The sequence below is a fragment of the Suricata suricatta genome, chromosome 12 (genome assembly GCF_006229205.1).
Source record: "Suricata suricatta isolate VVHF042 chromosome 12, meerkat_22Aug2017_6uvM2_HiC, whole genome shotgun sequence".
NCBI classification, from domain to species: domain Eukaryota; kingdom Metazoa; phylum Chordata; class Mammalia; order Carnivora; family Herpestidae; genus Suricata; species Suricata suricatta.
In genome coordinates, this window is record NC_043711.1 from 64234770 (window position 1) to 64250653 (window position 15884).

The window sequence follows — 15884 nt, forward strand, 5'->3', positions numbered from 1 at the left end:
GGAGGGGCAGAGAAAGAATCCCAAGCAGGCTCCATTTTGTCAGCATGCAGCCCGATGTGGGGCTCCAACTCATGAACCATGAGATCATGACCTGAGCTGAAGTCAGACATTTAACTGACTGGGTCATCCAGCTGCCCCCAAACAGTAATTTAAAGAAGGAAAAAAATCCTACATCTGTGAAGGTACTACTAATTTAAATGGGAAACAGCAAGTTCAATTTGTACTTAGTAAAGACACTATTTTCAAAACATCAAAGCTACAACTCCTTAGAACAGTTCTAAATCTGTCCTACAGAGGTGGTGGCACAAATCTATAGGTGATACAATCTCATGCTAAACACCCTCACATGTTACAAAAATGAGTGCTTGTACAAACTGGTGAAGTCCAAGCAAGGTCTATAATATAATTCATTCCATCCCACACAATGTCAATTCCTGATTGTGACACTGTGCTGTATTTCTATAATATGCTACCACTGGAGTTGCCAAATATAAGAGCATGGACAGACCTCTCTGTAATATTTTGGCAATTTCTTATGAATCCACAAGTATTTCAAAAGAAAAAGAAAACAAAAGAACCCTTCATTGGTAAACCCACAGGTTTAATGGGTCACCTACTGAGGAAATGTGTCCAGCTCCCCTCACTCACTCTTCTCTGATCGGGGAAATACCCAGGCTGCGGGAAATCCTTTTCAGGTTAAATCACTACCTCAAAACATTGACTCTTTGGCTATATGTGAATTATCTCTACTGTATAAATACCTATATTCATCCCTTTTTGAAGTTAGAGGAAAATACTGTTCAAAATTTCCACAGTTCATGTATTTGGGCACATAACCCTGCGTGATGCAAGTTATGCATCTAGGCCTTGATCATCAAAAGGGATTTCAGAATTGGGCAGGACACAAGATCATCTGGTCCAGCTATCTCAAGAGTGCCTCAACCATCAGGAACAGAAATGGCTCTTTGGCCCTATATAGCCCACCTTTTTCCCTTGCTTAGTCAAGGGATTCATGGTTTCCTGGGGAAAAAAAAGCTACATTTCCCAGCCTGCCTTGCATGTGGCCATGTAACTCAGCTTTGTTTGTTGGAGGTGGCCTTTGGGATTTGTGGGGGGCATTCTCATGGGAAGAGGCATGTCTTGCTTTAACCCCTCCCCTCCCTCCTGCTGCTGCAACACAGTGAGAGCCCAGTTACCATCCTCAACCGCAGGCAGCACATGAAGGTGGTGGAGTAGCATAGGAAGGGCTTCAGCCCCAGTGATAATGAAACCAATATCCCAGTCCTGGCTGCCTACTTGCAGTGTCTACCTCTGGTGCACTCACACCAACCTAATTCTGAACTCACACCAACCCTCTGTAACATCCCTGCCAGGTTATCACCTTATTCGACTTGAACTCCTCCAGCACCAGGAGGTCATGCCCTCCACAAGCAATCCATTCCAGGCATGGACAGGGCTAACCGATAATACGGTCTGTCTTCATACTGGGTGAAATTCTATTTCCCAGCAGCTCCAACACTGGCTCTAGTTTTCCCCTTTGGTTACACACGGAAGAAACAAATCTGACACCCTCTCCACAGAAGAGGACTTCGATTGTTCAATATAGATCTTCTACCCCATCTGTCTTCAGTGGTATCTTTTCTAGATCCTTTAATCACTCACCTATGACACAGTTCGGAATACTCTCCGCCACTCTTACTGCTCACCTCTGAACTGCCCGAGTTCATCTATATACCGCTTTTAAACTAAAATACTCAGAATGGAAAACAATATAATCTGGGTATGCCTGGCACCAAGGAAACTAAGCACTATGATCATCTCTAAAGACAATCAATTCCTGTAACACAGCCTACCTACCTTGCCTTTGCTGGAAGTCCTCCCAAATGCTTGGCTCACCTTGAGCCACAACTAAAACCTCTAAGACTGATGTCACTGCTAACATGTTTCCCTGATACCATTTGTGCAGTAGGTCATGGCACCAAGTCATTCAGGAGTCAAGGTCTTCACTGACATTCTGATGGAAGTGATGGTCCTTCTCCACAGGAGATACACAACACACACACACTCACACACACTCACACACACACATATACACACGCACACATGCACACACTGGCTTATAAACTTGGGGATGTTCACAAATACAGAAAAGTTTCTCCATGGATGTTCTAAGAGCTCTTGGAGGATACTGGTAGGAATTCATCCTACTAAATGATGTGGCTCACTGGTATAGCTATGTGAGTGTCATTAAGGCCTGGTCACCTAATAAATCTGATGCTCTCTGAGACAGCTTTAGATGACTTCAGTTCAACCTTCTACGCACCCCTTCTTTACTCAGTGAGGACCAGCAACATCGCCTGGGAGCTTGTTAGAAATGCAGAATCTCAGGAACACGCCACAGGTCTATGCCAGTACTTCTCAGACTGTTCTGAGCAAATCACCTGGCAGCTTATTCAAATGCAGGTTTTGATACAAAAGGTCTAGGGTGCGGCTCAAGAGTCTACATTTCTTGCAAGCTCTCATGTGAGGCTGATGCTGCCTGTGTTCAACCATATTTTGAGCACGAAGGGTCCACACCGTGGTTCTTAAACTCCCCTCACATTAGAAACACCCAGGGCAGTTTAAGAAATGCTGATGCCTGCGTCATACCCCATGCTTATTAAATCAGAATCTCTGAGCAACAAGACTCAAAACAAGAGTAGTTTTTAAAGTTCCCAGGAGATTCCAATGTATAGCCAGCTTCAGATCTGCGGTGCACATCAGCAGTTCACAGGCTTTCTGTGTCCCAGAGTCCCCTGGTGAGCGTGTAAAAGCTGACGACTGGGCTGAGGCCTCACAGTCTGATTCAGGAAATCTGGGGTAAGACCCGAGAAGGTGCACTTCTACTCAGTCTCCAGGAGCCCTGAGGGTTGCTGGTGAGGCTCCACCACACTCTGAGAACTGTGCCCTACGCTATGATTGGTATGCACAATATGGACTTGGGCTCTAAGCATGCCCCACCGGGCACCCTCCAGACTGAGCATGTGCTCCGTGTCGGTCACGCTCCATCCACTGACACCACAGCCCGGAGCTTCCTGAAAGCTTATCTAAGTCACCCACGCACATGCCTATGGTTCCACCACTCACCTCTCTTTCCTTAAAACACACACACACACTCGCCCTCCCCAGGTGTTTGTCGTCAACATACCCAGTAATATTTGCACAACACTTCATCTCCAGAAGTCCCGTCTGATCAAGGGCACAAGCATAAATATCAATGCAGTGACCATTTGTAGCAGTTCGGTTGGCAAGCATCTCATAGTGCTGTGAAAAGAGAAAAATTATCTTTAGGAAACAGCAGTGTTTTCACTAGGTATGCCTTACTGTACCATAGGGATGTAACCAAACTCAAGAATATGGAGATAGTTTTCTTTATAACATCCACATTAAATCAAACATATAGTTTTCAATCTCAAAATACTTTCAGCAGTTTTAAGACCACCCACTCTAATAAGGACTCAGAACTGCGGCAACAATTTAACAACAGCCGAGATGTGGAAGGTCATCTCAGCAACAGCAAGTTGCTGACCACAAAGCATGGTCACAGCAAAGCATGGTCACAGCAAAGCAGCCATCACTCCAGAGCAACCTAAACCCAGCACTAGGTTACCAGAATTATAGCCTGTGTTCAAGAACACCTACCTTGATCGCCTTTTTCATGAAACGTGCATTATCTTTCTCAATATCATGCCAGGAACGAATAGGAACCTTTAACTCATCTCCAACTACCATGCCAGGCCCTTGGGTGGGGGGACCGCCAGTGAACAACATAATCCTGGCTCCCATGTTTGGAAAAGTGCCCTGAAACGGCAAATGGCAGTATTTTAGAAACATACAGCCCACCCCGAGTATGCTTCCATTTCTCTAAAGAATACTCCAAACAGTTCTTGTCAGCTGAATACTGTTGATAGTACAAAATAACACAATGACACAAATGACAATCTGCATGTCTTCCAACCTAAGGGCTTCGTAAACTTTTTTAAATTCACCGTGAGCACTTGCCATTGCCCTAATGGCCTTGTGTTTCTCATGAAAACTTCTGATATTTTCAAAACATCACAGGGTTCCTTCACTGTGGATAATAATAATGACTGAAGTGCTTTCTGATAAATGAACACAGTCAGTTGACTTAGGTCACAAGTGATTTTCAAACAAGGCTAGCAAACACAACTTGTGAGAGCAAGCTTGCATGGTTTGAGGTGTCCCGGTAAATTCTGAGTTACCTCCAACAGGCCAACAGCAATGGACAAAGCAACACCAGTGGATCGCAAAGGTCTCTTCCCCTGAGTCACAGGCCATGGGTCCCTCTGCAGCTCCCCAAGGAGATCAGTGAGGTTCATGTCAATCTTGTGAATGGGCTGCAGAAATCTGCATGATTTTCAATGGATACATCAATCCTGGTTTAATAAGTACTCTGGGTTTTAACCCCCGGTGACACACAGTCACAGCTCTGCAAAATAATTACTCACAGTAGGAAAACCTTGCAATTTTGTTTCTTCAAAGCAATTTTAGCCAGGAAAATAATTTAAAACTGAACATATAGCAATACAGATAGATAGATATAGGTAGTATAGAAAAAAAATGAATTTAAATAGGAACAAATCAGTTTTAATTAAATTCTAAGCAGCAAAGAAATCCTAAAGACAGGCCTAATGTGAATTCAATCCATGCAAAGTTCATGTACATGGACCACCTTCATCATTCTAAGGATCCATTTTATTCAAGTTTATTTATTTATGTTGAGAGAAAGAGAGAAAATATGCATGCACTAGCAGGGAAGGGGCAGAGAGACAGGGACAGAGAGAATCCGAAGCAGGCTCCATGCTGTCAATGCAGAGCCCAACATGGGGCTCAATCCCATGAACCAGGAGATGACCTGAGCCAAAACCGGGAGTCAGATGCTCAACCAATGAGTCACTCGGGTGCCCCTAAAGATCGACTTTAATGTGATTCTCAAGTGTTTCTCTTGAGCCTTAGGAGTAAATACAAAGAGAAGCACTGGTTTCTTATCATAGGAAGTGGCTGTCCCCAGCATGTCAGACAATGAATTTTATCATGTTTGCTGACTATTGCCAGCCCTAGGCAGCCCACAGCTGAGAAAAATAAGTGCCTAGTCCCAGGTTTGCTTGAGGACACCTAACAGAAGCCTTTTATGTTTTATTTAAGACCCAAAAAAGGACAACGGTTTTGTGTAAGAGGAGGGGAAGGCTTGAATACAGTGGTCTCAAAACCTTTGTGATGATACAACACTAAGAGGAAAAACATTCTGAGCAAATCTACCACATACATATGTGTGTGTGTGTCTATGTATTTGCATATACACAATTTACTTATTAGTTTCAAATATATACCAATGTGTCATACAAGTCAGTAAATGTTAGGCTTAATCATTTTTTTTTTTTTGTCTAAAAACAAGAAAACAGAAGTTCTAACATTTTTCCTCCCTCCCTTCAGTGGACTGCCCTGCATGCCCACTACTGTTTGTGCAACATTTTATGTTGGTAGCTCACCTGCTTGAAATGAAAGGGTGCTCCTGGGGTTGACCAGGTCTTGCTTGCTGCATGGGCATGGCAGGCTTGGCAAGGCCCAGCATATCCTACAGAAACCAAAAGGACTTATTTCCCACAACAGTAGGGTGAATGACCAATTACTTTTTAAGACATCTCCTTGCTCCTGCTTGTGCACAAACAAGGCACAAACCTGTATTTGCTTTGCGGTTAAATCCTTGGTCCCTCGGAAGACATAGCTTTTGGAGATTCCTTCACAGCTGAGCTCGTGAACCTGCACCATCCTCCCAAATGTGATCAAACCCACCAGAGCATCTGGAGGAAGGAGGCTCAGAGACATTTGCAGGGATTCTTTGAGTGCTTGAAGGTCATCTTCTTCCAGGCACGTGTCAACCACATACAGGAAAATCAGAGGGGATGGAGGACCTCGCTTTATACAAAGAAACACAGTATAATGATCAGTATACAGACGGACATAACCAGCTCTTTTCAAAGCAAATCAGGTATGTAAATAACAAATCTTATCTATATTTACTGTCATGAAATATGAACATCCAATTAACTTCTACTCATTTCATTAAATGACAGGTTCTATTAAAACAAACTAAATGTAAAAACTATTTGTATCCAACAATTTACTCTACATATTTTTAAAATGTTTTATTTTTGAGAAAGCACGAGCAGGGGAGGAGCAGAGAAAGAGGGACAGAGAATCTGAAGTGGGCCCAACACAGGGCCCAAACCCACGAACCATGAGATCATGAACTGAGCCACCAACATTTTTGAATGCCTTCCATGTGCCAGACACTGTTCCAGGTCCTGGAATATATCAGTGAACCAAAAGAGCAAAGATTCATGCCTACCTTAAGGAGCTGATTTTCTGTATGGAGAGAGTAAGGGGATGCCAGTAGAGGTAGGGGGCAGGTTCCAATATTACATAAGAGGTCACGGAAGCCTCAATAAGAAAGTAACATTAGAGCAAAACCCAAGAGGAGAGGGAAGGAGCAATACAGACATAGGGGAAAGAGAATTCCAGCCCACAGCAAAGGCCCACAGGCAGGAGCATTCCTGGCATGTCCAAGGAAAGTCATGAGGCCCATGTGGCTGAACAAGGACACTAAAACAAGTTGAGGTCTGCGTGATAATATAGGGCTGGTCCATAAAGAGCTTGAAGACTGTCTCTTACTTAGGATGAAAGGGAGTCATTTTCACCATTGGAGCTTTCTGAACACAGAAGTAACATGACATGTTTTTAAAGAGTTACTCTGGCTTTTGGCTTAAGAATAAACTATACGTGGGAAAGGGTGAAATTAAGGAGAAGGGTCAAGAGACTGCCTAATAATTCAAGAAAGAGGCAATGGCTGGCCCAGGAAAAAAGTGGTGGGAAGAAAGATATGGTTGGACTGTGGAGAGACTCTGAATATAGACCCAGTGGGATTTCCTAGTGGACTAGATATGGAATGCACAAAAAAGACAAGTCAAGGATGAACCTAACGTTTTTATGCTTGATTACAAGATGGAGTACCCTCAACAGAGCTGGAGAAAGCTGTGGAGGACAGGCACTAAACTCAACCAGTGACCCGTTTCTAGTCTTCTCTCAAGACTATAAGTCCAATGCATGCACACACACCATGACCAAGTGTTCAGGGTCCAGCTCCCCTCGTAGCTTTAAATAGTCCAGAAAGATAAGGGATACAGAAGACGAAGTATCACAAGAGAAACTCAATATTAACACCACTCATTAAATGCACAAGAGAGAAGTTACCTGTATCACATACTCAATTGTAGAAAACTGGGGCATCAATTCAGCAGGCTGATTCACCTCAGATATGCCTGTATAAGCAGGAGGAAACTGAACAGAAGAAAACAAAGCAATGTTTTATTAGGGCTGAAAGATATTTGTTATGCCTTTTTTTTCCATTTATAAAAACAGGTAATGTCCATGAATTGATTCTGAAAGCATAAAATATTGAGCATATAACTAAAATACAAAAATCAAAATTTTAAATTGAAACCCTGCCTTACATTTAGATCCCATTGTAACTTTTTAAAATGTAGTTTGAAGGTATGTTGCAGCTTCAAGGTGATTAAAAAAGGCACTATTAAAAACATGTTTTAAGCACTGCCCTACAAATTAAGGGCAGAGATTTTAGCTGTCTCATGAATAATTTATGGGGGAGGCCATGTTTCACCAGCGGGCAGTGCCCTTGCAGCCTCCTGCGTTCTCCAAGGCCAGAACCCAGGAGTGTGACTAAGCTTCTCTCTTCAAACCCTTTTGGAGAGTGACTGGTGAACCAACCAGGAGATGGAATGAGGAATGCTGATTTCTGATGTACTGTCTACCAGTAGTTCAAGACATACTGGCCTGGGACTCTAGTCTCCAGGGAAAATGCCTTCGAGAGAAGTGCCACTGGAAATAGAAATGAACCCTCAAGCAACTTGCTAAGGACCACCCTAGAGCTGCCTCTTCATTTTTCCCCATCTTTCTTTTCACGATGCCTTATAACATGAAGCTTCCACCATGGAGAGTCAAACCTCTGTATTCAAACTTTGGAGAGACAAACCTTTTGTTCCACATTTCAAAAGAGGACAGAGAGCCTGGGGAGAGTTCAGAGAAGAGGGATCCAAATGATAGAAGTGATAGAATGGTGCTAAGTGTAGAGTACAGTTCTACAGAAAAGGAAGGTAAAAGATGGCAAGCATATGAAACAGAAATTGTAAATGAAATTATAAGGAAATATCTAAGGAAACTGTAAAACCATCTTTCTTCAAAGTTAAAAGTCATAATCTGGGGAACAGACTTAAATTAGGAAAAAAAATTTTTAACATTTTTTATGTCTTTATTTTATTTTGAAAGAGAAAGAGAGGGAGACAAAGAATCGGAAGCAGGCTTCAGTCTCTGAGCTGTCAGCACAGAGCCAGGCACAGGGCTCGAACCCACATGTGAGATCATGACCTGAGCCAAAGTCAGCCGCTTAACCAACTAAGCCACCCAGGTGCCCCAAATTAGGAAAATTTTCATTTATACAGGAAAATATCCGATGAACCATGAAAGTTAAAAAAAATAGTTTTAACCAACAAAATAAAGAGAAGCTAGAAAATAACAATTCTTATAAACAAGAGGAGTCCTATGCTAATGAGGCATTAAATAAAGAGCTGTGATTAGAACCAAAAAAAAACTTATGTAGAAGAAAAAAAAAAACGTATGCTTTTATTTGGGTTTATTATTTTAGCTGTTATCAATAAAGTAATACATGTTCATTATAGAAAAACTGGCAAATACAAGAAAATATGAGAAAACAGGAAAACGAGCACTTGGCTGGCTCAGTTGGAAGATCATGTAATTCTTCTTCTTGGGATCAAGAGTTCGAGCCCCAAGTTGGGTGTAGAGATTACTTTAAAAAAAAGAAACTTAAAAAAAAAAAAAAGAAATAGGAAGAAAAAAACCCTTTTTGTTCCTACTAACTAGAGACAGCTAGAGTCAAATGCAGACATATTTCTTTCCAGACTTTTTCTACTTAAGCACAGATGAGCTCATCCTGTATGAACAATTTTGCAACCTGTTGTTTATGGCTGACATTATATCACAGACATTTCATCTTTAAAATTTTCTGCAAACATTTGAAACTCATATAGCCTGCAGATTGATGTTTTACTCAAGTTTTTTTATTGTGGCAAAGCATATATAATTTTTACCATATTAATCTTTGTTCAATGTATAGTTCAGTGGTCTTAAGTATTCATCACCACCATCCACCTCCAGAATTCTTTTTATCTTGCAAAACTGAAACTCTGAACCTATAAACATTTCCTCATTATCTCTTCCCCTGGATGTCCTGATATTAATCTCCTACTCGATTTATGATTAGCAAATATTTCTGCCCATTCTGTGGACTATATTTTTACTCTGACATTGTCTTTTGATGCCTTAGAATTTTCACTATAACTGTATTAAACACAGACCTCAATTCTGAATGTCTTTAAGAGTTGCACATACTCCTGAATCTCTCATGGAGGTAAGTTTTAAATGGTATCTGCTCATAATTTCCAAGCCTATACTTAGTAGGTCTATTCATCACTGGACTTACTGTGAGATGTATCAAAGAATGAGATTATTAACTGCAATTATGATTAAATATATGAATAAATAAATGCCATGTTATTAATATCTTAAGATCTACTAAACCACTATCTACTATACTAGAAATAATTAAAATTTTCTAAAGTTTTATTGAGATGTATTATATATACCATAAAATTCACCCTTTTAAATGTATAATTTGATGATTTTTTAAAAAAAAATTATTCAGACAGAAAGAGAGAGAGAGAGAGCGTACACACATGAGCAGGGGAGGGGAAGAGAGAGAGGGAGACATAAAATCCCAAGCAGGCTTTGAACTGTCAGCACAGAGTTTGCCGTGGGGCCTGAACTCACAAACTGTGAGATTATGACCTGAGCTGAGATCAAGAGTTGGACATTTAACCAACTAAGCCACCAGGTGCCCCAGTAGTTTTAAAATTTTTAAATCAAGGAATGCTCAACATTGGTACCTGGGCCCTGAAAGTTATAAAGATCAAAAAATGAAAATTCAGTAATATACACACTATGCAATTAGAATAAACTGAAGTCAAATGAAATATACACAACATATCTGTTTTCTTAAGATAACATATTCACTACCTACAGAGAACATTAAGAAGGGAATTTTATGTCCCCTCCACAGCAAATGATATAAACCCACATAATGAAACTGAGTCATCGTTCAACAGAAAAATCACAAATGTTCAGTGTTCAATTATGCTTAACAAAAGCTATCGCCTTGAGGTCAGCAGAAATTCAACCTTCCTTTTTTTCAGAGTAGTTCAACTAAAATAAAACACAGAAAAACACTTAAAAAAAATTCACATACCTGATTTCTTTGGAAACAGAAATTACAGGCCCAAAGTTTTGCTCGATAATCAACCTGACTGTGAGAAAGATAAATATTACAGCTAGGCACCGTTTTCATTTTTAATGGGGAAAGCATTCAAACGCAATCTTCAAGTTCAGCAAATCACGTACACGTGTTTCTGTGTATGAGCATGAATGGATGGAGGGATGCAAAATGTCCGCTGCAGTTAAGCGTTGCGGCTGCGTACACCAAAAACTTCCTTCAAACAGCAGCACTGAAGAGTTAGTACATCTTCTTTTTTTTCTAATTCCTTCAACAATATTTAAAATGTCATGATTTTATAGAAGTTACAGGTTATTCCCTTTTGTCCTGTTATCTTAACAGAATCTGTGTGATTTTTCTAGCACTTTTATAGATGAGATATGTGAAAATACGCAATGTCAACACTAAATTTCACTGCCTGACTTTCACCTCACTTAACTCACTTGACGAAAGGTTAGGAGGCTCGCTTCCTAGAACTGGTTAAAGATAATGCTTCAGTTGGTTTTTTCCTCCATTTCTGCACTTAGAAAATTAATAAGAATGGCTATCTCTTTGAAAGGAAAGTAGCAGCATCTTATATATGGGTACAATAAGTAAAAATAAAGGGGAATGAAGTAAAAAATGTTCCCTCATAGGAGGCTTGTTTTTTCCCTCATGTAAAAGTTTTACATTTTAAAGAGTATTTCTGATACTCTTCACCTGTTTAAAAATTCTTTCAAATAATGCCCACATTTCAGAGAAATATCACACTCTCTCAGGTACAAAAAATTACACTTAACAATCATTAAGAGTTATAATTTCTTCCGCCTATTACTTCCTGCCATTGGCATCACCCTACCAGGTAAGTATGAAAAAACTGTCAAAAAAAAGATTTCTGATTTTTTCTGGAAAATGCTTTGAAAGGTACCAATATAATCTATGGTTAAGCCAAAAGCAAACTGAAGTAAGAAAAAAAAGTGAATTCCAAATCCTTTCCTATGACTTCTACCTCAGTCATGTAAGTTCTAATTTTATCTCAAATATTAGGCCAAGAAGAGTTAGATTTCTAGAAGCATTCTTTAAAAAAAAAAAATATATATATATATATACATATATTTAATTTTATTTAAATCCTAGTTAACATATAGTATAAGAATAGTTTCAGCAGAAGAATTTAGTGATTCATCACTTACACATAAATAACACCCAGTGCCCATCACGAGTGCCCTCCTAAACGCCCAACCCCCACCCTAAACTTCTACAAGCATTCATCACCTCAGAATCTACTCATCTACTACTAATCCCAAATTTGAAGACTTGCCCAAAGTCTTTACATAAAAGTCACAATTTTTACTGTATTCTTCCTTTTTACTAGTTTTAAAAAGAATTCCTACCAAAGTGGGTTGAGAATGGCCTTGCAAGTTGGCCGGCTGCAAAGCACAGGCTCGTACTGTACAGGAGGCAGGTCTGGACGTTCTTTCAAAGGAGTGAGGAGACAAGCCAGCGGAACAACCATTCTCGTAGCCTCGAGGCGGCTGGAAGGCCACACGTTCCAACTGAAGCGCACACCATCCCGTTCTTCATTCTGCTGAATGAACTCCAAATATGTTGCCATCATCTAAAAAGAAACTATAGATAAGGTTTTAATTTTATGTGAAATTCTCAACTAAACTTCAATAAAGAAGACGGTCACCCAACAATGTTCTTTAAACAGTTAGTCCAGAAGAACTGGTCACAGTAAGATGGCAACATCTCCCTTCCCTTTGGCTCCCAAAGCCAAGTAACCTCAGTTATCTTTGCCTATCATTCCTTTCTCAACACCCCTCTCTAGCACTTAAATAAAATAAAAGATGCTGGGAGTTTACAATCATTTGATCATTTCCAAGCTGCAAGTTGTTGAATAATACTAATGTAAACCTCCTCATAGACCATGCAACATCTCAACCAAACCAATTCTAATTCCCCTTCCCCAAGAGTCAGTCTCAAATCCTGTTTCAGCATCTAGCTACCTTCCTCTCTGATCCCCTCCCTTTCTTGCTTTATTAAAGCAAACATTATTAAATTTTACTTTCCAACTGGTTTTGTTTTGGTGCCCTTTCCCCTCCTCTCTGTTAGCTGTGGAGACAAGAACTGGATGCTGACGTGTGAATCCAATTCATAATGAGAACCACTACCAGTTCTGAGCCAAAGTATTTCTATTTGGGATCACCAAAATTATGCTAAGTTTGCTACCATGCTGAGCGAGTTCTTCACCAGGACTCCTTCCTCACTATGTCTACTTATGCTCATGCCTTAAAAAATTCTGGTTGATAAAATAACCACTTAGACTAACTTTTTCAAACCCAGACAATGCCAACTCCATGAGTGTTTCATACATCCTGTTTACATCCTAAAGTCTAGGCTAAGGCTAACACATATCTCAGACTCTAGGGTTCCAGGGAACAAGCCCCTCAAGAAAAAAGGAAACACAGGCAAATTAAAGAATCTACATTCGGGGCACCTGTGTGACTCAGTGGGTTAAGCATCCGACTTTGGCTCAGGTCATGATCTTACAGTTCGTGGGTTTGAGCCTCGCATCGAAGTCTGTGCTGACAGCTCAAGCCTGGAGCTTGCTTCAAATTCTGTGTCTCCCTCTCTCTCTGCCCCTCCCCTGCTTGTATTGTTTCTCTCTCTCTCTCAAAAATAAACATAAAAAAAAATAAAATAAAGAATATATGTTATTAGTAGCCTCTGGTGCTTACTTCCTGAGGTGCTGAATAGTAAGTGTCTCCATGTTATCATGAGAAGTGCCATACTATAAATAATATGGAATAAGGGAATACATTTTTGAGGGGGGAGGTGCAGAAACAATAAGGGAGAAAGAGAATCTTTTTTTTTTAAGGTTTATTATTTATTTTAGAGAGAGACTGAGAAAGCACATGCAGGGAAAGGTCAGAGAGACAGGGAGACAGAGGATCCAAAGGGGGCTCTGCCCTGATAGCCCAATGCAGGGCTTGAACTCACAAACTAGGAGATCAAGACCCAAGCCAAAGTCGGAAGTCGGATGCTTACCCAACTAAGCCACCCAGGTGCCCCGAGAGAGAATCTTAAGCTGGTTCAATCTCACAACTGTGAGACCACAATCTGAGCTGAAATCAAGAGTTGAATGCTTAACCGACTTAGCCACCCAGGGAATGATTTCATATGAGTAGAAAAGCAAGTGAAGGAATTAGCCCACTACACACAACTCGGACCACACTTCTAAATGTTTGCTCCAACTAAAACTCTAAGGCATCTACTTGTTATTTCTGGCAAAAGTGGGAAACCAAAGCACCCTTTACACAGGAGGCCTTTCTGCAGCTATGAAGTGGCAAAGGGATAACTCAGGGAATAAAAGCAAGTTCTAATATCACAACTCTCAGCAAGCACCTCAGCAAGTTTCATTCACTGACTATTGCCCAATCAAAACAGTTCATTAACGAAAGATACTGGCTCCATCCAATGTCCCCAGGGAGCTACGTATTAAAACCTGCTCTTTAGGTTTCCCACTGTCTCTTTCCCTCACCTCTTCTAGAACTTGGATTCTTAAATCCGGCACAAAACCAAGGGGGCACTTCAGTGGATCAATAAATCCTCTTAGGTTGTATGCAAAATTGTGCCTGAGCATGCAAAATTGTGTGCATGAGCGAATACGCATTTTTCTAGGGCGGTCGATCTATGGCTCACATCATATTCTCACAGAGGAAGAGTTTCTCAAGAGGCTAATAGCTGAATGAATGAGTTAATGAAGGAGGAAATGAAAAGAACTTTAAAGGTTCTGTAGGAGTATCTGTCAAACGCGCGCTCGGGCACCCCCGCCTCCCCCCTCCCCCCCAAAAACCCCTGAACCGATCATTCCATCAAAGCATAACTTTTCAGGACATGGTAGCCAAGTTTCAGCAAAGCTCAATGCTTCAAGCGTAGTCCGTAGACCTAGGTCCTAGTTCCAGCTGTCACAAGGCAGAAATCATTCACCCCATTTCAGGTTACTCAACAGTAAAACTAACCTGAATCCTTCCGCACCCCGAGATTCTGAGGGTTCCCGAGTCAGAAGCCGGACGGCCGCACTGCCTGACGAGGAACGCGTCACTCTCGGCAGACCCCTGGGTCCCTAAGTTCCTCTGGCCGCGGAGCTGCCGAGAAAAGGCTTGGCCCCAGGAGCAACCCATTCGGTCCCTACAGACACTGTAGTCCAAGCCCTCGGGTCCCCATCACCAGGACTCCCACTCACCTGGCAGGAGCCGTTCACCTGGCCGCGTCCGCACCCACAGCTGCTACAGCCCAGCTCTGGCTCCCACCGCCAAGTCCAGCTCAGCTCTCAGCCGACTGGTCAGCGCCACTGTGCGTCACGCCACGGCGCCGTCCTCTGGCCAATCAAAGAGGGCCTCCCCCGGCGGAGGAGCGGAAGCAAAACTCTCAACGAAGCCGCGCCGCCATCTTGGAATAGGGCAAGCCAGTGGTGCCTCAGGCCACAAAAACCACCGCTCCTCACATCTAAGTTCCTCCGCGTTCACCTCTAAACGTTTGTGCTTCAGAAAACTCAGGTGCCTGCCGGACAGTTTCCTAAGTGCAGCCTGCATGCCTCAGGGAATCGCCCTGATCCAACAGAACTTCCGCCCGCCTCACTGGGAAGTCCCTCTCATCGCCTTAGTTACCGGGAAGCGATAATGATGACGTGTAGCACCGGGAAAAGGAGGGGCGCCGTCGGAGGAAGCGGAAGTTTGCCGGGAAAAGGTCTCAGTGGAGCTAGGGCTGGAGTGGGGCGGGGTAGAGAAAGCGTGGGGCCGCACGCGCTAGATTTTGGAATTCAACAGGTGCAGAAATACTTCATTATGTTACTACCTTTATGTTACTGCTCGCTGTGTGGGCCTCGCGTTCTCTTCAGGGACTGACACTAGCGGACAGTTACTCTCTGGGTGTCTAGTCCTGTTCTCCATATTCGAGCATCTTAGGAGACTAAAAAAACTCATAATTATATCGAACCCAACTTTCTACAGCCGTTATACACCTTTTTCTAAGAAACAAAAATGAGCACGTTTATTAATGTGACCCCGAGATACAGCCTCTCTATATTTTAAAAAAGAGGCAAAGCTATATAAACTTAAAATGCTTAGAATATATCTAGGCATCCAAGAAGTATCATTAATTAGCTCAATTTAGTACAAAATTTTAAGTTACAAAGCACAGTTTTGGTTTTAAGGCGATATATTCTGAAACATATCTTAAAATAAGAAGTTTGTCAAATAATGATGCACTTTTGTTGAACAAATTCACGATTTTCATATTCCTAAAACATGTCAGAATAATATTAGGTTATTTCATCATTAAGCGAATAAATTTAGGCTGTTTGTATTAATCTCTCAGTAAGGAAACAAATTCAAGGGGTGCCTGGGTGGCTCAGTCGGTT

General features: G+C 41.6%; 1 protein-coding gene across 5 annotated transcripts in view; it reads right to left on the bottom strand.

Annotated features, from left to right (window-relative positions):
• Positions 1 to 15053, bottom strand: part of SEC23B (SEC23 homolog B, coat complex II component) — a 35273-nt gene extending 20220 nt beyond the window's left edge. The window contains exons 1-9 of one of the 5 annotated variants that reach the window (XM_029919119.1): positions 14709 to 15053; positions 11854 to 12077; positions 10457 to 10514; positions 7312 to 7398; positions 5740 to 5976; positions 5550 to 5635; positions 4263 to 4407; positions 3682 to 3840; positions 3188 to 3303 (exon numbers count right to left, since the gene is read on the bottom strand). In XM_029919119.1, coding sequence (XP_029774979.1) covers positions 3188 to 3303; positions 3682 to 3840; positions 4263 to 4407; positions 5550 to 5635; positions 5740 to 5976; positions 7312 to 7398; positions 10457 to 10514; positions 11854 to 12077 — 1112 coding nt within the window. In that variant the 5' untranslated portion in view covers positions 14709 to 15053. Of the gene's footprint in view, positions 1 to 3187; positions 3304 to 3681; positions 3841 to 4262; positions 4408 to 5549; positions 5636 to 5739; positions 5977 to 7311; positions 7399 to 10456; positions 10515 to 10608; positions 10749 to 11853; positions 12089 to 14484; positions 14570 to 14708 lie in introns of those variants that run through there. The other 4 variants (XM_029919117.1, XM_029919118.1, XM_029919120.1 and 1 more) reach the window with 4 other exon arrangements.
• Positions 15054 to 15884: the final 831 nt, after the last annotated feature.